Source organism: Setaria italica, chromosome I (genome assembly GCF_000263155.2).
Source record: "Setaria italica strain Yugu1 chromosome I, Setaria_italica_v2.0, whole genome shotgun sequence".
Classification (NCBI taxonomy): domain Eukaryota; kingdom Viridiplantae; phylum Streptophyta; class Magnoliopsida; order Poales; family Poaceae; genus Setaria; species Setaria italica.
Genome location: NC_028450.1, coordinates 39,828,995 through 39,853,922, shown reverse-complemented (window position 1 = coordinate 39,853,922; position 24,928 = coordinate 39,828,995). Strand labels below are relative to the sequence as shown.

At 45.0% G+C, this 24,928-nt stretch overlaps 2 protein-coding genes and 1 long non-coding RNA gene across 4 annotated transcripts; all 3 read right to left on the bottom strand.

Annotated features, from left to right (window-relative positions):
* Positions 1-1,136: 1,136 nt before the first annotated feature.
* LOC101753561 (phosphoinositide phosphatase SAC2) lies at positions 1,137-10,419 on the bottom strand. The gene is made up of 16 exons (XM_004954088.2): positions 9,902-10,419; positions 8,812-9,016; positions 8,567-8,732; positions 6,865-7,090; positions 6,537-6,613; positions 6,265-6,446; positions 6,060-6,157; positions 5,838-5,965; positions 5,636-5,758; positions 5,107-5,515; positions 4,248-4,369; positions 4,016-4,117; positions 2,656-2,859; positions 2,369-2,497; positions 1,873-1,948; positions 1,137-1,743 (listed from the first exon to the last, which is right to left on the bottom strand). The coding sequence occupies exons 1-16, from the start codon at positions 9,980-9,982 to the stop codon at positions 1,657-1,659; spliced, it is 2,415 nt and encodes an 804-aa protein (XP_004954145.1). The 5' UTR covers positions 9,983-10,419; the 3' UTR covers positions 1,137-1,656.
* A 7,999-nt stretch (positions 10,420-18,418) lies between these two features.
* On the bottom strand, positions 18,419-19,535 carry LOC101753155 (18.6 kDa class III heat shock protein). Its single transcript, XM_004954087.3, has 2 exons — positions 19,085-19,535; positions 18,419-18,979 (listed from the first exon to the last, which is right to left on the bottom strand). The coding sequence occupies exons 1-2, from the start codon at positions 19,328-19,330 to the stop codon at positions 18,704-18,706; spliced, it is 522 nt and encodes a 173-aa protein (XP_004954144.1). The 5' UTR covers positions 19,331-19,535; the 3' UTR covers positions 18,419-18,703.
* Positions 19,536-21,276: 1,741 nt separating this feature from the next.
* LOC105914690 lies at positions 21,277-23,152 on the bottom strand. Of its 2 annotated transcripts, XR_002675951.1 has the most exons (4): positions 22,600-23,152; positions 22,232-22,413; positions 22,092-22,149; positions 21,277-21,851 (listed from the first exon to the last, which is right to left on the bottom strand). It is a non-coding gene; the product is annotated as an uncharacterized LOC105914690 (long non-coding RNA). The 2 variants fall into 2 exon arrangements; XR_001164434.2 differs by lacking the exon at positions 21,277-21,851 and having other exon boundaries at positions 21,875-22,149.
* Between the last annotated feature and the right edge of the window lie 1,776 nt (positions 23,153-24,928).

The window sequence follows — 24,928 nt, the reverse complement described above, 5'->3', positions numbered from 1 at the left end:
TTGATACACTACATGATCTAGGCTACTACATGATCTAGGTGGGAACAGAAGGGGGCATGACATGCTAGCTTTAGCTCAAATTATTGAGCAAGAAATTTATGCAAGGCATGGGAATGTTGGTCTCCCAGAAGATTTGATGGAACTGTTGCTACTTCTAAGAAATTATAGAAAAAAAATTATCCTCCCTTATGAGGAATCATTCTAGTCACGAGGTCGAGGCAATAAAGTCTGTCTTGGTGATCAAAATGTATGACAGGCTGAATGTCATAGAAGTCACTAACAAAAATCGTTAAAATCAAATCATTTAGAAGATTGCCTATGGAAGTACTTGGTTCAGTGTTGCGTAGATAAACGGCCACATTCAGAATGTAATGAGGTTTAGTTACACCCGAAAACTCAAAAAACCATGAAACCTCAGCACATTCGTGCAGAACTTCCTTCTCACCAGTATTGGCAACCAATATGTTCCAACTGCTAAAAGTTTGCTACATTGTCAATTTGCTACATTGTCATAGAATTGGTCAGGCCCATCCGGAGGCTGACTATTCCATTGACAATGGCAATGAAGAAGCGGCTTTGTTTGGAGCGTGTGCAGCGCTCGTAGTATACAGCCAAATTACAGGTTGCCTCGAGATGGAATGCCACCTAATGTGGCCACACCTGTAGCAATTGCTATAAGCCTTGCTCTTAGTAATAAGACTTAGGGGGTGTTTGGTTCCCTTTGCTTATTTTTAAGCAAGTGTCACATCAATGTTTAGATACTAATTAGGAGTATTAAACGTAGGCTATTTACAAAACCCATTACATAAGTGGAGGCTAAACAGAGACGAACCTATTAAACCTAATTAATCCATCATTAGCAAATGTTTACTGTAGCAACATATTGTCAAATCATGAACTAATTAGGCTTAATAGATTCGTCTCGCCGTTTAGCCTCCACTTATGTAATGGATTTTGTAAATAGTCTACGTTTAATACTCCTAATTACTATCTAAACATTCGATATGACGGGTGCTTAAAAATAAGCAAACGAACCAAACCAGGCCTTATTCTTTGGACAATGGATAAAGGAAGCCAATGACCAAAGGCGTCGACAAAGAATATAACATTTTGGACATCAGAATATACGCTCGCAATAAAGTTCACTGTACATGATAAATGATAACCAAGCAGTTTTTTCTTAACAGACTGTTCCGCGAGACCAGAACAAAAAAGGAGGGGAAAGATGTTGGGGGAATAAACGGTGGTTTGCTCTCCACCTCCACTAAAGGCACCTCAAGCATATATATTTACACATGAAAATAGAAGTTCCCTGAATAATGATACAATTTCAGATGAATAATAATCACCACGCCTATTTCTATTTTCATTCAAAAGAAAAGGTATATCTACCTACTCGCCCATAGTAAAAAGGATGTGACCAAATAAACAGATGTTATGCTTCCCTAAAGGACTCTTTTTTTTTCGAATCTTGCCTAAAGGACTCTGGAATGGTGCGGGCATACAGCAAGGGAAATGCCTGAACTGCTGTACCATCATCTCATTCTCACCTCCTAATCTCCTACTCAAATCCGTCCAATGAGTACCCAGGAAGAGAAGCTGGATATTCCAGGTAGCCAGAAATACATGGGAATATGGGACAGCATCATTGTAATCTTAAAACCAAAAGGTGTCCCCGTGATTGACCCACTGCACAAAATCCTCAGGTAACTTCTGAGCCTGAATCTCAGCAACTTGGTTTTCCTGAAAAGCACCACCACAAAAAATTATACATTTAAACTTTCTAGAAAATTGTGAACAGATTCCAATGCACCAAAATACTCAGAAGGAATTGTTTTATAGACAGTATGGTTTTTTGAGCCATATCCTCACCACCACGTCAGGAGTTATGCCACTAATTACATTCTCGGTTGATAGGTTTGCGTCTGGTGTGCTAGTTGCAATAGACCTGTTCAAGCACAGTTGAACAAAAAACTGTAAGGAAAGAAAAGTGTTTCTGTTGATGTCTACAAAGCAGCAGCAATAAGCGAAATGGAGCATGAAAAACAAAACATGTCCAGCGTGGTTCTCAGGATATACTATTTTATTAAATGGTACTGAAAAAGGTTGTACAGATCTGTGATTAGTACTGAAAAAGCTATGTGATTGCAAGAGCAAGGAAACTTTATATAAATAATAGCACAGACAAGTTATAATTATCCTTCAAATTTTTTCTCCTTTCCCCCAGTCAGTTTTCCTAGCTCAGGTCCTAAAAGAAAGAAAGGTGCATACAACATTACAAAGAAAACTTTCTGCTGAAGGCTACGATGGTATTATGCATGAGAAATGAGAATTATAGATGATAAAGCAAAAAAGTTGAAAAGTTGACCTTTCATCACTTGAGTTGCCTGAAGTAGAGAGCCATTCAAGATCCAGGAAGTTTGAATCACCAGAATCATTGACATATTCAGTTTCAGCCCTTGGTACATGAAGTATATCAGAGGCTGTGGGAGTATACCTAAAACAAATATTAGAGAACAAAGAAGCTGTCAAGTAAACAGGAAATCTCATTATATGAATTCTAAACCACCACATTCTCACGATCTCATACTAAATTATTCTGGTAACTGTAAAGAAGATAGATGAAGGTAAAATCCTAAACGAGCATAAATCTACCTTAGGTGTGATACCCCACTTTCATAGCCTGATGAAACTTCATTCTCATGAACTGAATCAGATTCCAAATTTGGAACTTGTAACCCACTCTGAACATCAGGCTGTGATTCACTCAACGGTTCATTATGGCAATGACCCGAGCCAGATATAGATGCATTGCTTTCATGAAGAAAACCTCCATCTGATTTTATTCTTTTCAATGTACTGTAACATCAAAATAAACAGTCAATGATAAGAACGATGCTCTAAGTTACCACATGCATGCTTCATTCAAAGGTTCAAACTTTGGGTTATCTTCAGATGTGCTAAGGAGTTCCTCGTGTCTCATGGTGTTCATCAGAGTGTTAGACATAAATAGAAACAGTGCTTCAAATTCAAAAACATTCTGCAAGATATTTTTTTTAAGAAAAATACAACTCAGGCCTCAGCTCTACTGAAAAACACTAAAACCTCCAATCAGTCACTGTATTTTTTTTAGTTACTGCACAGCAGTACCAAGCCTTTATCATGACAAGTGCCGCTTGGACGGTTGCACTAAAAGTTAAAGCACCCTTGTGTACTCTTTAGTAGGATATCATTGTCAGCTAATTTCAATCAATACAGGAGGATACTTAATGCGCCATGAAAAAAGATACAGACTGTTCAATCCAATCAACTAAGCTTGCCGAAGGAGGCCTTGATCTATCCATACTGTGACCAAGGAGAGTACACACAAAATGGCCAGCATGTAAATAGGATCAGAAAATGGTGGTCTTGAGTAGGATTAGCTGTAAAGGAAACATCTTAGTAATATGGGTCCCTGGTGCCTCTAGCTTTTATTTTATCTAGTCTAATTCACAAAAGGATTTTAGTGCCATTTATATTGATTAAGGACTGAGCCTGCCTTTTTCTCAAAAAGAAAAGTAACTCGGCAACAGAGCAACGGCTGCAGATAATTTGTAATGTTTCTTTTAGAAAATTAAATCACATGAAGTTTTTCAATCCTACATAATGAATCAATGAAGATATAGTTTCTTTTATTTTACAATGATAACAGAACATTGAAATTCTGCTTGTCAATTACTTCACATGTGCATATATTCAGTACAACATGAAGATACTCCAACATAATAAAATAAAAAAGTACAACCTCAAGAAAGAATATTAGATCTAGTTCATTGAATACAAATGTCTTTAAATAAACTAGTTTTACTAGACATCAGCATAGGCTCATATTCCAAAATGCTATAGGCTGCAAAACACATGAAAAGGCATTACAAGAACCATAGAACACGAATATGAGCCACTTATGTAGTCACTGTGCATCACTACACTTAGGGCTTTAGAGGTACTTATGTTGTCACATATAATTTTAATTTACCTTGGGTGGTCATCAAAAAGTTCATTGTTATGCTCCCCAGAAGATGATTCTAGCTCCCACAGTGCAGGTTTTTCCTGCTGCGGCTGAAAGTATCCCAAAAATCTACAAGAAGGGGAACACCAGGTGATAAATAAAAAAAACATCAAAACACAGTTAACGCGCACAATACAACACATTAATAAAAGGAAAGAAACTCTCTGCTTAACACACATTGATACCCAGTAAAACATACAAGTTTATGGCAGCCTGTTTGTTAGCATCTATACAGGTGTTGCTGTAGTGCCGTTGTAGTGTCCTGAAGAACTCTTGTGACTGAATAAAAAGCTTCAAGTGACCTCTCTTTGCAGAGAATATCTTCAGAAAAGGACAAATCAAAGAAAAAATTAGAGCAATGCCGAAACCAAACAGCTAAACATGAAACAGCACATAGGATAGAGGTAAAAAGAAGACTTGCCACAAAGCAATGCAGATACATTTTCATTTGAGGAAGAGTAGCTTAGCTAGTTGAAAATATGGGATTAAAATTAAATGGGCCCTTTTGTTTTAGCTTGATCATTGAACTGCTAGGTTATTAGGAGATTTGAGTAATAAAAAGATGTTCATTATTTTATGCATAACTTTTCCCCTTTGCATATAGAGTTATGTTGGTGCCATGATCAGTCTTCATCAAGGTTTAGTGAACAGTTATGCGTTTAAAAACTGTAAGCATATTATGTGCTTCCAACTTAGTGTCAGTATTTATAAGTTCCAATTTTATATTCCTCCAAAGACCAGCTGCCGTGGCCCCATGAGAACACTTCGTGTCTAGCATCTTGAAAGTCTGTCTATGGTACAAATTACAGATGTCCATTAAGCAGATAGGGCTCTAGTGTGACACACTATTTTTCTTTCCTTACAAAAGCAATGGTATCAAAACAAGCAAACTCATCCATGATTGGTTCTAGTGTATGCTGGTTCTAGTGCAAGCATCTTTGTATGCTCATGTGTTATACTGCAATTTAAGCTAATGAATTAACCAGTTCTAAATCCCCCAAACCAAATGTTATATCTCATTCCTGACATTACAACCAAAGAACATGCCGCAAAATTACCTTGTTGTGAGCAGCCGAACCACTGTACTGTACAGCAAGTGTGTCCCCCATACTCTCATAAAAGTGCATCAAGTGATGGGCCAAGGGAGCTTCTAAACCTAGCTCTGGAGATTCTATAGAACCAAGCGCATGCAGTTGATGTCCAAGAGCAGCTAAACCATACGCATACTGAGCAACATTTGTACGATCCAAGCAATCTATACAGTTTGTCCGCAAAACACCTTTTTGGAATTTTGGAGGTTTTAGTGGTGGCAGTTCACTATTATCAACTTTGTCTTCTGCAGTTGCATTACCAGAGGAATCAGAGCTGCCAGAGATATCCTCTTGGGATATATCACCAACAATCTCAGTGCATTCTGTGTTGTCACTATTGCTGTTGTCATCACATAAGTATGGATCAAGACCACTCCTATAAAGCACGAATGAAAAAACAAATTAAATTTTTAAAGAACAGTAGTACCAACTCTTGAGGTAGCGCAGCAGAGGTGAACTGTATAGTGAACAAGCTAGTACTGGGAAAAAAGCTTACAACAGAGTCGGCCAGTGACCAGCAGTCTCCGAACTTGGTGCAATTTGACAATAAAAAAACTCGGTTAAACTTAGAGCCCGAAATGCCACTTTCAGTAGAACATCAAGCACATTTGTAGGTTTGCTGAAACAGAATACTTCGATAAAACACACCACAAGACAATGACAAATAGGAAATGAATGAGAAATATAACAATGAATACCCTTGAGAGTTTTGATGAAGATCCCAATGTAAGAACCTTAGATGATTCTCCTCTGATAAGCCCTTGTTTATTATCTTGATTGCCTTATCAAATTCACGGCGAAGTATAGACTCTCGCCTCTCACGTGTCTTCCAATAAACAACAAAGACATGGAGAAATTATCATTCATGCACAGATATAATGAAAAGATGCTGCTACTCCAGAATAAGAAGGTAAACTCACCTTAATCAAGTTTAAGATAATGATAGGGTTTCCATATCTTGCTCTAAGATTTTCAAAATGAAGTTTGGTGGCTTCATAATCGCTGTCCATTTCATGCACTGACAAAAATGGGAAACTTTTACACGCAAAGTTGATAAAAGCGTTGGTTTTGATTGGTAATCTTGAGTTGGTGACGGATGAATCATAGAAAGGTTTTGGAACTTACAAATTATATTAGGTTTAAGATTCAATTTTGATGTCTCCTGAGACCAGAATAGTGGGATTGAACCCCTGTTCTGCACAACAGAACTTACTTCACTAGGTCCTGGCACAGCTTCATAGACAATTTGCTCAGTCTCAACATCATTTGCTACTCTGCCCTTCTCATTCACCCCCCTTTTTAAATATCTGCTCATTATCCATTACAGTAAGCCCAAACATCATGCCAAACTAGTAAGGGGAGACAATTTATTTAACAAATAAGTTTCAAGCACAAACCTGGTCCCAGCATAATGTCTTGAGCGTCTAGCAATGAGTGTAAGCATGATATCCTTCCCAGAAATTGAGAATTTATCCTTAAAACATGTCAACAGGACCTTTTTTAGTATTCAGAGGTAGAATCTAAGAATGTTATTTTTGAAATGATTGCGGTACAGAAACTGAGGGAAGAAATAAATGCTAAGCAATGTGATTGTGTTAGACAGGACAACCAGATGTAACCCAGCTGATTTGTAGCACCTCTTTTTTGGAATAAAAGCATTTCTAGTATCTTCTCATTAAAAAGTGACAATCTGATTCAAAGGAGACTAATTTATTAAGCATGTACCTGCTTAAAGAAACCATGGACCAATGCAACGGTCCACAAAGTATTTCTGAGACAGTTACGGATCCGACGTGTCAGAAACTCATTCCAGACAAACATTGTCTCATATAAGGTCCATCCTTCCTGATGTGGATCACTCAAGTTCTTCTGAAGACTTCTCATGATGTGGTATGAATAACTGAAAAAGAAATCCTTCCTAAGATCAAGTGCGTTCAAGATCTTCTTGTATCTGCAGGATTAGATAAAGAGATAGATTATATTATGAAGAATTGCAATAATTCAGTGTCAGCAGAAAAAAAAACTTGAAAGGATGATTCACATTTCTTTTATTTGGTTCAAAAAATAGTACTATACGTAGCTAGCTGTAGATCTGGAGAAATTGAATTAAAAAAGAAATAAGCTGCCTTTGGACATAGTTGATGACAATAAAGTTTTCTACTGCCAAGCATAGTTATTAGGACCGGACCGGTAAAAGACCGAACCAGAGCCTCCAACGGCTTGGTTCACTTAAAAGACCGACCCCGCAATCGGACCGGTAAAAACTGAACGAACCGGCCGGTTTTCTACTGAACCGGCGAACCAGACGGTTTTGATTTGAACCGGATGGCTTTTGACCAGTGAGATGTGCATTCCAATTTTCATCTGGTGGACTCACGCGCTAACCTTATCTCTTTGACTTCTCACTTCAATCCTTCCCTTGAGCCTGGCGGCGTGGAGCAGGAGCCATTTCCTCTTCTTTGCCGATGCAAGCGGGGTGGCAGCGAGCGGCGCGACGGCGCGGCCGTGAGTGGCGAGCGAGGCAGCAGCGCAACGGCGTGACGACGCGGCCATGAGGAGCGCGCAAGGCAGCGGCCGGTGGCGCAACGAGCCGATGACGAGGCCCTGAGCAGTGAGTGGGGCTGCGGTGTGGCTGCGCTGCCATGAGCGGCGAGCAGGGTGCGGCATAGCAGCACTCAGTGAGCAGGCATAGAAGGCAGTCCGCAGGCTGCAGCAGGGCCAGGCTGGGAATCGCTGCTGCGTGCTACCTACCTGATGGTACTGCTTTTTGCCAAGTTGCTATTGCTAGAATGTAAATTCCTTTTCCTGCTATCTGCTACATATTTGTGATTGAAATTCCTACGATGATCTATAAATGGAATGCGGTTATACTTGAAATTGCACGGGAATTGAATAATTTGCACCAAAAGATTTGAGACTTGATATAACGGAGCTGTAAATCCTCAAGTGTTAAGAGAAAACAGTTTTAGTTTACATGCGGACAGTGGTGTAAAGTGATTTCTTAATCTACTGTTTTATTTGAGATCGACTATATATTGCTAATTGTTAACTGGATATATGCTCCGGTTCTTAAGTATTCGTGGGCGGTTCAATTAAACAGTCCAAGATTATTGAACCAGCGGTTCAACCAGCTCGTAATGGTTGGACCAATGAGCCAATGAACCGAAGCTCTTACCGGTTCGATGACCAGTCCGGTCCTAATAACTATGCTGCCAAGTTGAGTTAATAAAAAGTGTAAACTAAATAAGCTAAAAAACAATGGCATCCACAGACTTATTTTTGCACATTGTTTTTTTCCTTGATTGATCCAACCATTTTAAGTTAATGAAGAAAATAGTAGACGTCTACAGCTACTATTTTGATACATCTAGTTTTCCTCGATTGATACAGCATTGGTACTTTGATACTAAAATGAGGCAAACCAAACCTGTTCTCATCCTTGGAGCTTTGAAAGGTAGATCTTGTCTTAGAATTTGCTAATTCAACCATTGCAGTCCTAGTCACCTGGTACACTGGATGACCAAAGATCTCCCCAATTTTTTTCTGCTCAGTAATAATTAGCATGTAATATGGTCCAAGGAACTTGATGAAACCTGGGAACAAAATTTATCATCAAATGTGTGTATACAGATTAAATGTTTCTCAGTTTGTAAAACAAAGAAGTAAATTTACCAATTATGCCGTAAAACTTTGCAACAAATTTTACTCCGCCAGTTGACCTGTGGTCTTCATCAAGACCTTTCAGCAGGTCATAATGTTCACTTTCAGTATATACAGTAGAACACTCATCTATAACAAGCTCTGATGGCTCTGATCTATCAATCTTGAGTAATCTCCAAAGTGTTTTGTCAGAGTTAGTTCCAAGAATATAAAGTGTCTGCAAAGCAAAACATACTTAGCAGTTAGCACTAATGTCAAATGTGATAAGGAAGTGCATCATTTGTTGAACGGATAGATTAATCAATTCAATCAATGGTTTGAATACTGATTTGCAAACACGGTGACTAACAGGTGATTACAGGTGGAATGTTCAGAAAAAAGGACAGAGGGAAATTTCAACAAACTCCTAAGCCTTAGAAGTTTTCCTCCTTCCCACTTGATTCTATCCAGCACCACTTAAACTCTGTACCTATTATTGCTAATAATGGCCTTACAAGGCATATATATATGCAGATGTGATCAGAAGTAAAAACTAATCTGCTTTGTCCACCACTTTGGAAACTGATGATCTATCGTGCTAGAAATAAGGTTATCGCGGAATGGAGGGCAGATTCTAAAATATGAAGCAGGACAATTTTGCATTACCTTCAAATAAATTGCTAAATCTAACGTTTTACTATATGTCAGCAGATCAGAGTACCATGTGAATTCATTACATACACACAAGTAGAACAAAAACAGAAAAGGTTCTGTATGATAAACATTTCCACACATGTTGCCATACCCATAACATGCGTGAGAACTAGTATTCTAATCATCACAACGGCGGATAATATGGGAATAGCATAGTTTTGCAGCGAAGCTTCGACACTATTTGACTCAGAAAACACTAGGCAAGAATCGATGAGAAATAGCGATTCCCAACGACATGAATACTAGAATTCATAACTGCTGGATTCGAATGTGTACTCTGGGTTTCTGGTCCATCCGGGATCAACCGATCCGAAGGCCCGAATACTTCCCTCAGCACGCAACGGCAACGGCAACGGCAAAGCAGCAGCTGCTGCAAACACGAGCTGAACCAGCGCATTGGTAGGCTTACCGACTCGCTCTCGTGGAGCTCGAAGCTCTGCAGGAAGGTGGCCTCCGCCTCCTGCTCCATCGCGGCAGACACCGCCGCCATGGCCGGCCTCCGCCGGATCACCCGCTCGCGCCACCTCAGGCCCCACCACCGCCGGATCCCCGCCGCGCCGCCCCTGGACGGAACCCTAAATCCCCCGCCGGCAGCTTGAGGTAGAGCATTCCCCGCGGCGCCCCCGGCGAATCACAGCAGCTCCCGCGCCGGCTCTGAACCCCCACGCAACCGCAGCAGCGCCTCGGGGCCAAAGATCCAGGCCTCGAACCGCGTCCCGGGAAGCTTCTAGAGCAGGGAAATTCGTGGGAGGACGAGGTGGTGGTGGTGGCGAGGAGAATTTCGCGAGGCGAAGGAATCCGTGAGCCGGAGGCGGGGAGGGGTTGGAGGAGGAGGAAGCCACAGGAAGGAGGAGGAGGTTGCGGCGAATACAGCTGCTGCACAGCACAGGTAGGCCTGTTACGGCGTTGCGTTTTTTGTTCCCCGTTTAAATTTGGTTGGAATCCGTTTGCCCTTGGTGCCCTGCTGGGACGGTAACACCAACCAGATAAGCACAGGCCAGATGGGTGAGGAGGAGGCATCTTTGGAAGGTGACATTAGCATGGCAGGCTACGCGACGATGATGGGAAACATGATTCGGGGCAATTTGAGTGGTACGGGTCGATTTTCTGCTTGCAATTTTCCATCCAAAAGCTTTGTTTTAGCATCTGACATTATTTGCTCTATATACTCTGACACAAAAAAAAAGGTAATCATTTGCTTTTACAGTGATCTTGGAGGAAGAGTAGTTAGCTGCTGACTAGCTAGTGAAGGCTAATGTTATAATATATTTTGCTTATTCGTCTCCAAGAAAATATCTTTGCTTAGGGATCACGTTTCGTGTTGTAGGGAAAGAAAGAATTTAGCAAATTGGGAATTCGAGGGACTGCCTTTGTTTATTCAATAAAATAGTCCTGAGACTTGCATTGAGGAGCAAACCAATGCCAGCCCAAGCAAAAAGGATGCAAGATTTCCAGTAGAAACCAAAAAAAAAAATGCAATAAGGTTGCACACTCAAATGGTGTAATATTCTACACAACAATTGTGTTACAATGTTCTGTACACAATTAAAGCATTTTATAATTATGACCAAAAGTAGTGATCCTATTTTTTTCTATTAAAGCACTTAAGATTAAGAAGAATTTAAATAGAAGTTGTAGTGCTTGGCCTTCGAATTACCTTCGCTGGTCCATCCTACATTCTTCCACTGACCAAAAATGAGTTCGTGTTGACAAAACATCCTCCGGTCAGCCACAAATTCACATGTGTTTTTGTTTACAATTTACCAAGCCAGAACAGTTTTTATAGATAAACCACGTGAAATTGAGATCGCATAGTTTTCATGACACATCACACCAGTGTATCACGGCGAGAAAACAATATCATAACAATGTCAGCGGGTGTGAGTTCAATAACATGCCACGAGCTACTGCTCCTAATCTCCTACTCATTGACAACTCACAAACTCACAATTCATCATCTCATGTCATTGATTACGCAACCAAAACCCGTGCACGAAGGAAATCAGGGCTGACGAGATGGCGAGACATGGCCAGGTCAACTCGGCGGGTGACCAGCAGACGTGGCGCCATCCTGTTGGGCTCCTCAAGGTTTGCGTGTCGGGGGCACTTCAATCATTGGGCCCTCGACGAGAGCACCCGCCGAGCCCGAGCCGCACGTTCTTCTGTTGCGCCACCCGCTGCCTACAAAAAGGTGCACAGCCTTGTTGTTGGGTGCACACAGTGCTAGCTACTTCTCTTGTGCTTTTTTTTTTCTTTTGCTAGTAGATTGCCTATGTGAGCATGTGACTCGTGCTAAGCAAACACTTTAATGTTTTTTCTCTTGAGAAGAGGGGTGTTCTTCTGGCTACTTTAATTGCCATTGGCTTGCTTGCCTCATTGTCTAAATCTTCAATTAAAGTAGCTAGAAGAACACCCCTCTTCTGCGGCGTGGTGGCAGGACCGCTAGGGGATTGGCTCCGGGTGTAGGTAGGGTCAAATCCGCAGGGGTCATGCAAATACATAGGCCCCTTCCCTTCTGCCGAGTTGTTTAGAAGGCGCTTTCCGTTCTACGGTCCCTCGGAGCGAAGGGTTAGGCAGGTAGTACGGGCCCTCTGACTTCCAGCTATGTGCTGTGTGCGACTCCCGCGAAGCGAATGAAGGGAAGCTCTTCGAGTTTTCTCCGCCAGCGGCTTATGTAGTGGTCGGCATTCCTACGTGCTCCGACTGATCCCCACTGGAGATTATATGAGGGGTCTTGGAAGACGAGGTGTAGCGCAGTCTGGTCAGCGCATCTGTTTTGGGTACAGAGGGCCATAGGTTCGAATCCTGTCACCTTGATGTGGTATTAAAGGGGGCCGAAGTGCAAAGCCCCGTAGCCTATCCGTGGTCGGGAAGGCAGGCGAAAAGCACGCACAAAAAAAAAAGAAAGCTAAAATCTTTTTTTTCTTTTCTTCTTTTGAAACCCATTATCAGGCTTTTGCTTTTTATATTCTATATCTATATAATATTATAAAGCTATTTCACTGGTTTGATTTACATACCTCAGTCATGTTATTTGTCTAGCCTTCAATCAGAATTTGGATTCCTCCGGAATGACTTCGTTAGGATTGAAGAATTGCTGCAATTCTTCCTGAATAGACTCGATTCCCCGCCCCGCGTGAAATGTCTAAGACGCAACGGAATCGCTACGCTATGTTTCTATATGAAAATATATGCAAAACCAAAGTAAGTCCAAAGGAATCTTGCTCGCTCCAACGGGGAAGTGCTTGGTCTACGAATTCTACTAGCTGCCCCGCTTTCGCTACTCTTAAACGTTTGCATGTGGACCAGAGAATGGAGATGAGGATTTAGCCATAACTTGACAGCTTCTTTAGAATTATTGAACTGAACTCGATCACCCGAGGAAAGCGAAAGTCACTTAGCTTCTTTAATAGGGCTTGCCAAACTCCGGGGCCCCGGGAAGAGGAAGAAGGAGATAGAGCAAAGGTCTCCTCTTTCTGTCCGCTCTTAGCAAGAGGGACTGGCACGTGAGACCGAGATCGCCATAGATTGATTGTGCAGGCAGGTAATACTCATTTTAACTAGAGAGAGGATATTATACAAGAGTACTGGTTATAGTCACACTCCCAAACTCCCGAGAAGTCTTTTTTACTTCCCAGTCCATTATTCAAACAAACCCTTCGATGACTTATCGGCTGCCTTGCTTGAGGAAGAGTGTCACTAAAACGGAGACGAACCGGAATCACGTCCGATCTTGTTTCTTGATTGAGTAAAAAAGGGATATATGAAGTTCGTTTTCTTCCTCTGTGCATCTCCCTTATGGGTAAATCCCCATAATAAAGGGACAACTTTCGTGTAGTTTGTGATTTGATGTTACTGTTTAGATTTTCTCTCTGAGAAAGATTTCTTTTAATGGATCTCCTCTTGTTCCTCAATCTTCGGAGAATGCGGCGTTGGATTAGAGAAAGTTCTCTGTTCCGAACATTTCCTGGAAGTAAGAAAAGAGATGCAGAAAGAAGAGTCTAAAGAAAAGAATCGAATATATAACGATTATCAGAAAGTGAAAAGAACGAGATCTAGAAAGAATTCTACTAGCTGAACGAGGCTGTGAAAGAATCTCTGTCAGGTGGTGCAGATGAATAGAATAAGCCAAGCCCTGCTTTTTCTCTTTTTAGCCTTATCCGCTCTTGTATGTGAGTATGTGACTCGTTGGGTTACAGATCGTTTTAGCTTTTCTATATATATAAATTTTACTATGCATCTAAATATAGAGTTATGTCTAGATGCATGGCAAAACTTACGTATCTAGAAAAGGTAAAACGACCTACGTTTCGAAACGGAGGGAGTAAAAGAATGTGAAATAATAGCAAACGTTTGTGAGGATTTAAACAAATGTTAAACACAAAGGACTTGGGGGTGGCGTCAGCATGTAGTTGAATTGCTCTCGGTAGCAACATGGATGCCATTATTGGCATGTCATTATCTCTGCAGCAATTATAAACACCATATTGAGTGGGTACATGTGCATAAAGTCCATGTACATAGACATACGGTAGGTAGCTAGTAGGCATGCTCCACATATTTCACAATTCACACAACCATTTGAGTTTACTACGACCAACGAGATATTTTGTGAAACGATCATGTGATCCTCAGCTCGCAGCACTAACGTCACGCACACTTTTTTTTTGGGTTCACAAGTTGGAACACGGTCATCCATGATTCGTGATGAATTGGTAAGAGTTAAGATTACATTAACATATAACCTGTCGATTTCGGCGATGAGCGACCGGGAGTTGTAGACGATGGATCGAGAGGACGACAAAGGGCAGGGCACCGGACGGGAATGGTCGAGGCGTGCACGCCGCACGCGAAAGCGAGAGGAGCGAGCGAGGCGCAACATTAGAATACGCCCTTGACGGTTCCCATGCATGTGCTAAGTAAATGCGAGGAAGAACACAAGAAGCTAGCGCGACGAACGAGGCACACGCGGATACACGTCGCACGTAGTACAGTGCCGGTGATGTTGCGTAGCGATATGATCGTGACGGCGATGTGTGCATGCGATTGCATGTATACATCGGCCGCCGGCGTTGGCGCTAGCTTAACTGCTTAAGGGAAAAGCACGAAAGCTTGCTGCAATGCTGTGATGGTGCAGTGTTCGATCGGTTGACGTGGTGTTTCTTCTTTTTCGCCGGTTTCAGACAGCGCTAGCTTTGGGACCGAGGTGATGCGTGCATTTTTTGCATGTGAGAATTGCTGTCCACGTCAGTCGTCATCTCACGGATCATCGGCTCACAGAAAAGAACATGCAGTGTCAACAACGTGCTACAAGCTACATTTTTCAAGGGGAAAAGGAACTAATTAGTGATTCCTCTTAAAGTCATTCGAAACTTCGGCCTTTAATCGTTTGTTCATGCAAGTCATGTTTCTTGCTAAGAAAATGGGAGAGAACTGAGTTTTAATGTTTTGATTATTTCCCCCTATTTAATGGGTCACCACATATATAAATAAAGTCAACTATATGTACAATCACAACTTGATACACATTGATACGACATCGGACATCGGTACGCATCGGAGAATTGTCTGGTACGATGCCTGTTCCAACACTGTCTTGGCCCTTGGGAGGTCATAAAATTTTGTACCGGGGAACTCCACCAACTACCTGATTAAAGTTTAGTTGGCTAAAGATTCATTTAGCTGGTTGAACTTAGCTAAACTCAGCTAACCGGCTAAATATCAAATTGCCCGTCCACCTTCCTCGGAAAAAATTTCTAAAGTGGAAGGGAGGGGTAAAATAGATAAGTAGCTTTTCAACTATCATTTAGCTTGTAGATCCAAACATCCCTAGCTAGTTATAAATTTTAGTTGGGTGGATACAAACGGGACAATAATCTTGCTAGAAATCACTGGATAGTTCTACATTAAAGATGGAAATTAAAGACAAGTGATTATGTAAGTCACATCAGCGAAATTTCTTAATTCTTTCAATAATGAATCACGCAGTAAATTTTATAGCTAATAATAATGGAGCTTTTACTCATTGCCATTTTCCTGTTTATATGCTTCAGAACCAGAAATAAAATCCCCTACTGACAACTGTCCGGCTATGTTCCATTTTCTGATTTGTTATTAACAGTGTCGCATCACGTGATCCTTATTCTTTTCCCGATCTCCGTTTCAAGGAGTAAACCAAAAACAAAAGAAGAAGATTGAATGGCTTGAAACGATCAGCTCCAATAAAAATTCATCAATAGGTTTATCATTATTATTGCACGTACCCTGAATAATACGCCAACTGAGAGCCACGCGTAAAGCAGGATTATATGCATGTACTGCAGGAGTGCACCATTTTTCCAGGGCAACAAGACCTGACTGAAGATATCACCGGGCAGGAACACATGGGCGGCCATGGCGGAGAAATTCATGACATGTCCAAAAGCAGCGATATTTCTAGCATATACGACCGTGGACATGCACACACAACCACAGCAATATAATCATGGTCACGAACCATCTCTACCCTGTCAGATCCTTCATGATACGAAGTGATAACGTTGCGCGTGAGCACAGGATTTCTCTCAACCCCATAGGATAGGACGAGCAAGATCACGCGAATAATAATCGTCTTGGCGTCGCAGCACAACCCATCGCACGAGGCCCATGTGGTCATGCCATGCCATGCCGCGAGAGCCTCAAGAGACGACTCCAGACAGCGATTCCAGAGGCATTCAGCGGTGAGTAGGCGACACGTACACGCAGAATTGGGACAGGCGGGCGGGGGCCTCAGGTCAGTGCGATGAATGAATAGATGGGTGTGCACGATAGGAGTTGCAGAGATTGGATGCACGGCCTGCAGAGAAACCGCTGCGCAAGGGCACCGCTGCTTTTGCTGCCGGCTGGGGGAGTCATCACTCATCAGCAAAGCCTGCCTGGGGCACAAGCAATCGACGCCATGGCTCTGTGCATCGTCGTCAGCCGGCCAGCAATCACGATCGGATTAGATTGGATTGGTCATGTGTGATGTATCCCCGGACGATCATCCGCCGTTCATGTCAACCTCGCACGGCTCGTCAGAGCAAAGCAGCGCCAGCTGCAGGCTTGCAGCTTGCCTAGTAGACCTGCACGGCAAACAAAAGGGCACTAGCAGACTAGCAGAACGGAGACCATCTCGTGCTTTGGCAGAGAATCAGCTGCATGGCGAGATCACTCAGGGAGTGTTAGAACTGAACTCTGTATCACATCAAATGTTTAGATACTAATTAGAAGGATTAAATATGAGCTAATTATAAAACCAATTGCACAGACGGAGGTTAATTCGCGAGACGAATCTATTAAATCTAATTAGTTCATAATTTAACAATATGATGCTACAGTAAATATGTACTAATCATGAATTAATTAGGCTTAATAGATTCATCTCGTGAATTAGCATCCATCTGCGCAATTAATTTTATAATTAGTCGTTTAATACTCCTGATTAGTATCTAAATATTTGATATGAAACTTTAAACTTTAGTCGGTGGAACGAAATAACCCCTCAGTTGATTGATCAAAAGAACGGCACTTCTGACGGATCAGTCATGCTGCCTCCAAAGTCCAAATTAGTTGATCCTGAATGCTGTATCTATCCAGGAAGCAACTTTCCTGATAAAACAAGAGCGGCGGCGCCACCGCGCCACTCCAAGCCTTTTGGGCCGTAGGCCCGCCGCGGTGGTTGCACTAGCAATAGCATTCCACGTGAGGCGCGGCCAGTGCTACCGCGAAAAGGCGTCCAATTGTCTCGCGTGGCGCCGCCCTGCTCTCTCGCCGGCGGCGGGCAGCCTGCCACGTCCGGCAGACCACGCGTGGTGCGGCGGTAACGCCGGTGGCATGTCAGGTCAGAGTACCAGACAACAGCGCTCTTCTGCTCGGTCACTAGAGTAGAGTAGGCGGCTAGTGTTGTATGGTTCCCAGTTCCCACATGATGCGGGAAAGAAACTGAAGGAAGGGTCTGGAGACTGTGGACTCTGGAGACGTCGGGGGCTCGGGTCGTCTGGTCTGGGACCCGTCCAGTGTCAAGTAATAACGGTGATCGGAGTTTCCCTGTGCGTACGAACGAGAGCGTCTCGCGAGTTCTTCAGGAACAGTAACAGGGTGACAGGTACCGAGCCGCATCTGAGGCCCGGGTCAATTCTTGCGGTCACCTGTAGCACACTCACCTCCGTTTTGGCTAGTCATGCCATTGCCGGAGAAGAACCATCTCAAATTACGCCGTAACAGTTCCTTCTGTAGTGACTGTGGCCCAAAAAATATCCATGCAGCGGGCAACATTAATTCCTCAACTTCTCCAACGTCAACCTTGCCGCGTTTAGTCGTCGCACGAGGTGGGAGTATGGTGCAGCAAGTCCAGGACAGCGCCGTGCCACGGGAGCCTGGACAGGTCACTGAATTTCCAGACGAGCATTCCTCGACGTTTTCGTTTTCTACTCGTGCTGAAAATGCGGTGGTCTTGACCGCTGGGACGAGTGGATGACGCATTTCGGAGGCTCGCGTTCGCCAAACTGGCACCGAATCGAGAGCGCTGCATCTCTCGCTCTTTATAGGCACGGAGACACGATCCTCATCAGTAAGCGGAATTATTGGAGGCTTAACGGCGACGTCCAAGACGAAGCCAGCCAGTCGCCCCACCGTGATTCGCAGGCCATACCAAGCGGTTAATGCTCGATTCTGACCCTGCCGGGGCCAGCTGGCAATCGGGCGCCGGCTGAAGCTTTCAGGTGTCGCCGTGCCTTTCCTGCTCACAAGGTAACATCGCGCACCACTGCTTTGTGCGCCAGCAAATGTTCCTTGTCTGAAACATGCCGGAGGGACATCGATGCTGTAGGGACGTCGATGCTGTTGCCATGCGAACGCGACACTTCGCCTTCGTCTATCTGGCTAGAAAAAGTTCTGAATTCCGTTGTAAAAAAAGACCGGAATACTGGAATCAATTTAGATCAGAGAGAAGAGACTAACAATTACAGGAATACTGGAATCTCGTGCAAGTTCTAGTGATAGCAACCGACATTCGGATCCGTCGTTCCATCCCACAGCGACATCCACAAAAGACGAACAGCCACGCTACCAACTCGGCAACGAACTCCCTACTCTCCAGTCTCCAGAACACAAACAGAGCATCCAACGTTATACACTCCCTACTGCTAGACTGCTACTGAAAACCGACTGCTCACTCCCTCGCGCGGGGCGCTCAGGCGATGGTGACCTGCACGGACTTGGTCTTCTTCTCCGGCGGCGGCTGCTTCTTGACGGTGACCGTGAGGACGCCGTTCTCGCAGCGCGCCGCGATGCCGCCCGTGTCCGCGTCCTCCGGCAGCCGGAACTTGCGCACGAACGACCGCGGCGCCGCGCGCCGCTCCAGCCGGATGTAGCGGCACCCCTCGCCTTCCTCCTCCTCCTCGCGCTTCCGCTTCCCGTTGTTGCTGCCGCCCTTCATCACCAGCACCCGGTCCTCCTCCAGCGTCACCTGCGCCCAGCAAATGCACACGCCAAAGATGTCATTTGTTTCGTTCCTGGTCCGGCACGAATCTAATCCAACGGGGCGGCGACTCGCATGTCAGCATGCGCGTACCTGGATGTCGGACTTGGAGAGGCCGGGGACGTCGAGCAGGAAGCTGTACTCGCCGGGGGTCTCCACGATGTCCACCGGCGCGCCGCCGCCGCCGCCGCCACCAAGACCGTGGACACGCGCGTGCCCGTGGTGGTGCGCGCCGTGGTGTCCGCCCGAGCGGCGGTCACCGTCCGCGGCGGCGAGGCGGTCGAGCACCTCCGGCAGGTGGAGCAGGCTGGTCACGGCCGTGTCGAACAGCTCCGTCATGGCTTCTTTCTCCTCACTCCCTCGCTCAACGCTGCGACTCGATCAACTGCGAGTGGCGATGGATCTGCTGTGCGTTCTTCGATTTGGTGAAGTGCAGGGTGGAAGGGGATGGCCGGAAGCCGGATGGGGTATAAAGTGAGCGGCAGCGAAAGTTCGAGATGCTTCAGAGAAGGTGGTGTGCTGTCGCGTCCAGAAGGACCGGGAGACGACACTTGGAAGGATGCAGATGCATTTGGAGTCATGCCGCAAGCAGAGTCCAAGCATTTCAGCGGCAAGAAATTCTTGGCTGCGATTACGCCAATTTGTATTGGGCTGGTTGGGCTATGGGCTACAAAACCCTTTGTACAAATGGCTAGGCCGGCCCCTTAGTGATGATTTTGGAGGAAGAAGAAGGTTGGGCTCTTTTTGTGAGATCACGTAAGTTGTTAGTTGGTTGTGCTGGGCCGATCGAAGTATGGGCCATCTCGGTCCACTGTAAAGAAAATTTCTGCTCGTTCCTGTCAGGTTGTCTGGTTGACGCCAGGGAGAGATCGCGCGTCAGCTACTACGTAGGTAGACTTTGCGGGGGATCAATGGATACCGACATCGCGCGTGAGCAACTAGTACTCCATACTACTCCCCCCTCCTATAATTCTATTCGTGCCATAAAAACTACGTATAGTAAAATATCCATCCATTGCTACGGTAAAAGATCAATTATATTTTCCAAACTAATGATATTTTTATTTTCTTTTCACAGATCAGCCCTCCCACCTTCCAAACATCATTACAAATAGGCCCCTGGTTCTCGCAGTTTAGTCCTAAACCTTGTTTTAAGCCCTAACACTCTGTTAACTCATCATTTCATGCGCCAAACTTCCTCCAATTAATCCCAAATTCGACCACGACATCCTCCAATATACTTTCGCTGAGGCATCTCCAAATTTCATGAAAATACTCATTCCTTCTATTTTCCGTTCGCATTCTCTGTTCGAAGCTCGACGGGTAAAACCTTAATTTTTTTTATTTATTGTGTGCTCGATTGTGTGTGCCATAGATCGTGGAGTACCCGAGGGGGAGCATGAGGAGGAGTTTGACCGTGAGCCTGAGCCCGAAGACCAACACCGCGAGCAGGAACTCCCGGGAGGCTTTGAGAACGGCAAGTCCAATCTTACCCTTTGATGCATATTTATCCTAGTTTTTCAAACACAACCTATTGGCCTGTTTTATAAATTGCATATTGTTTTACCACTGAAACATGGTTGGATAGCCACCCCTTGATTGTTATGATTATTCCTTGATGTCCTATAATTATCTCTAAATATGTTTTGCTTTGTTTGGATGATAATTACTGCTAGAATGTTTAGGACCTTGTTACTCAATTCAATCCTGACTACAATGTGTTTCGTCAAAAAAAAAATGTGTGAGTGTTTTTAAAAAGGAAAAATGGGTTTCTGGAAATAAAGGAAAGAAATGCTTAGATGAGATGGATGGGTGTTTCTTGTGTGAAATACCAATGAGTTGGGCTTGTACCTTTGTGGTTGAGCAAAGTTGGGAGATATCCATCTTGTTATGGTTAAGAATCGAGTTGATGTGTCATCTTGACTAACCTAACCATCGTGCAACCACTCGACCGTTGTATGCGGCAACAGCTTAGCATAAATCCCACTAGTTAGTCTGATAGTCATCAGGTGAGCTGGTGAGCAACGGGAGACCATGGAGAAGGAATAAGATCTTTGTGACTTAGGTCCCGGTTAAGACCTCGTTGGTAGGTCATTAACCCCTTGGTTGCTTCCTTTTGGCTAGCTAGTCTTAACTAAGGTGGGTAATGGCTTTGTTAGGATCTGCACCGACACTAAGGTAATCGTGTTGCGGTACCCTACTTGTGGGAAAAGTGTACAGCCTCTATAGAGTTAAAACCATCCGGGTAGCTGTGTCCACGGCATTGGATGAGTTACGGCTTGATGACATAACTAGTGTTTGGAGATGGATGATTTTCATGGCGTGTGTTAAATTTCGGAAGTGTTCGGCAGTTATGCCGTGAGCTACTGCGGGCGGGGAGTCCGGTATCATTAAAACTTGGATCCTTTGTGTAGGATCAACCCCACTTAATGATTCGGATACAAAATGAAATGCTTGGGAAAAACTCTTTTGAAAATGAACCCTTGCATGTGTTAAAATCTAGCTTTAATGCAATTAAGCCTTAGCCATATCCTTGTTATATCCTGTGCATATTCTTGATTGTTTCCCCCTCTGTGGTTGGGGTTGGACTTATTGAGTACTTTTGTACTCACCTTTGTTTTGTTGCTTCAGAGGAAGACCTGGACTTCGTCGCCGAGGATTTCGAGTAGGAGGTCGCTTCCGCACCCAACGCTGTCTGTGGTGTCTGCCTTTGCAGAATGCTTCCGCTGTCGCTTAGTTCCGATTGCAGCTCGGGGTACGACTGGACTGCAACTTTGATTTGGATCGTTGTTGGTTTAGTTCTCCTTTGGGTGTGGCTTGCCCGCCCGCTCCTTCGGGAGTTGTACGGTTTTTGAACCATCTGTTGAATAAATGTGTTATCAGCCTCCTGGGACTGATATTTATATCACATTTAGTCTCTACTTATGTGGAGATGCTTCACTATAGCTTGCTGCTCGAAGGGAGCACATGATTCAGAAATTGTCAAACTGAAGTGTGTAGTGCAATTCTCTTAATGGTAGCAGATTTTCAGTGCGATAAGTAAAAGAAAGATGTTGCTTCATCCAGTTGATAGCATCTCTTCTTGATCAGACAAACCTACTTGCTTTGAAGGGACCAAACACATTGATGCCATCCATCAAACTCACATCACTTCACATCTGCAGTAAGAAAAGAAAATGATCAAAACAGATGACAACTTGCTCTACATGAACCAGGAAAAAAGATAGACTTGGTACTGACAATCAACTGCGCCCACAACTTATCTTCTCAACCTTTCCTCTTTCATTTTGATTGCACACGGTTTCTTCATTACACCAAAGCTGGATGCTAGAACAGGCTAGCCAACGTAATCCTCAAAAAGCTTCTTCCAAGACATCAGTTGCGCTTTCATAATATGGTCCCTAAAATGCTAAAATACCATGCTAATACAACAAGAGAGAATCAATAGCTTGAAACATATATAATTTCAGACCAATATCCAAACAGCTTTATTGGCCAGAAACAAACGCCATTCTAACTTCCATATGAGCATAGCTCATTGTTTACTAATTTTCTCTAGAGATTTCAGATTGAAAGATACGATCTGATGGCCAGCACATTTTGCTTACCTGCTTAGTGACATCGATATACTCGATGGCCAGGAGCTGAGAGCAGAGCATGGAGAGGATGTCGTGGTGGACGACGACGTCAGCAGCACGCAGCATAGTGTTGTAGCGCAGAGATACATGATGGTGCGCACAGAGAGCGGAATCATGTCGGGGGCAGCCTCCGCGCCATCGTTGTCGCCCCGCCGCACCAGCGCCCGCGTGTCCACCTTCGTCAGCACTGCCACGAGCGCGTCCTGCCTCACACCCTCCGCCGCCACCATCTGATGGAACCTCCCGAGTCCCGACCCCATCGCCATCACCATCCTTAGGCTCCTTGTCCCCATCCGACTCGCACGACGACCCGCCATCCCCGGGAGGTAGAGAAAGAGAGGGGCCGCTCATCCTGCGCCTCATTGTGGCTGCCGTCGCCACATTCTTCCTGGCCGACCGGCCAGCTCACCCCACGTAGTCGGCACGGCCGGGGTCGGGGAGGCGGCTCTGGCGCAGTCGAGGCCGAGGCGGCGCGACCGCCCACGCTGCCGCCCGCTCCCGCCGGATCCGGACCCAGATCCGACGTGGGAAACCGTTTGTTTCGGTTTAACCCCCTCCCTTCCCTTCCTTTTCCACCCAATGTTGATGAGGGACCTTTTTGCAAAATGACCACGACGGATGAAAAAAAGAGACCTTACTTGTATAGATGTAGATATCTAGATGCATATCAAAATATATGTATCAAAAAGTCCAGTTTCACTTAGTAATTGCGCGGTAAAAAGAACGCCCGACATGGCAGGATCCTTTTACCTAAGGACTGAGGTGACGTGTAGTTAACCAATCAGATAGTGTTTGGTTGGACGATTTGTAACGTAATCAGATTCCGGAAGTTAACAGATCCCGTTAAATATATTTGTTTCAACACAGTCAAACACCGCGTAATCCAATACCAAGCTACTCATATCCGATTACCCCATCTGCGGCTGTTATCGCTTCCCCGCCTCCCCGGTATTGCCGCCGCTTGAAGAATCGAGCGCTGCCTCTTCGACTGCCTCGCCATCTTCCTCCCGCCCCCCTGATCCCTTGCGCTAAAGCTCTGCTGGTGACCATGGCTACCTCTGCCTCTATTCAGCGAGATCATCCAATAGCCACCTCTTATTCTACCCATCCTTTTCATAGGCGAGGAGCTCTGGCCCCTCGCGTTCCATACGGGAGCAGTACACCCCTCACCATCCCCTTTGTAGAGGAGCTCCACTGGTGACCAGCTCACCGGCACCCTGCCGTCTCCAGCAAAAGCACCATGAATTGCTTCTTATCCAGCAAAAGAATCATGAATCACTTCTTCCCCCTCCTTCCAGATGTGTTTTCTTCTATATAGCTCTTGCCTGCTGCTGCTTCTCAGTGATACCAACGAGCGGCGGGCGGTGGCTGGCGTGCTTCAAATGGTGGAGCTTGCTAGCGTCTTCGAGGTAGAGTGGAGCTCCACCCCTACGTTACCACGACACTGCTATTTGGGCAGGCCAACGGCTGATAACTCTGATGGGGACGGCTCCTTCAAACGTACTCTTCTCTTCTACGTGATTTGCTACCGTTACATTTAGCAGCCAAACAAAAGACAATAATCACTTATCCGGCGTAACTGATTTCATTTCCATTTGCGTTACCAGAGGTTGAACCAAACACCATCTCAGTTTGTCACACTCTCCGTCAGTCAGAATGTCACAATGGTTCATGCAGGTACAACCGTCTACCGGTCGCTTCTTTTAGAGCGGTCCACAAGAGGTTCATATTATACTACTGACGAAACAGGATTTCCTTATGTCTCCGAGGAAACACGAGTCCCACGGGGACCGATTAGATTAGCGACCACTAGCCGTATCATTAGCAACAGCAACAAGCCCACTGCCGACTGATCACGACCCATCACCAATATCAGATAGATAAAATAAGGTTCTGGGTGATTCCTAAAGCGCACCGTCCCGTCCCGTCCACCCCCTGCTCGCCTCGTCGCCGTCGTCGGCGCTTTACCGGGACAGAGAGACCAGCGCCGCCCCGCCGTGCACCCGTTCCACGGTGAGCCGCGGCGTACCGAACTTTCTGGGCCTCGCATGCAGGCCCTCCCCTCCCCCCCACTCACGCGCGCCACCACGTCCGCAGCGTGACGCGCGAGCCAGGCTCACGGCTGGCTGGGCACCTGGAGTGGCGTCGTCGTAGTTTCACCAGCAAACCCGGTGGGCCTACCCGCCTAGCCGAGGAGGGTCGCGGGCAGAGGGCGCGTGGGGCCCACGGGCCGCAACGCGCGCGACGCTCCCCCCGAGACGCGGTCAGAAAAGCGCGCGGGCAGCCGTGCGCGCACCGG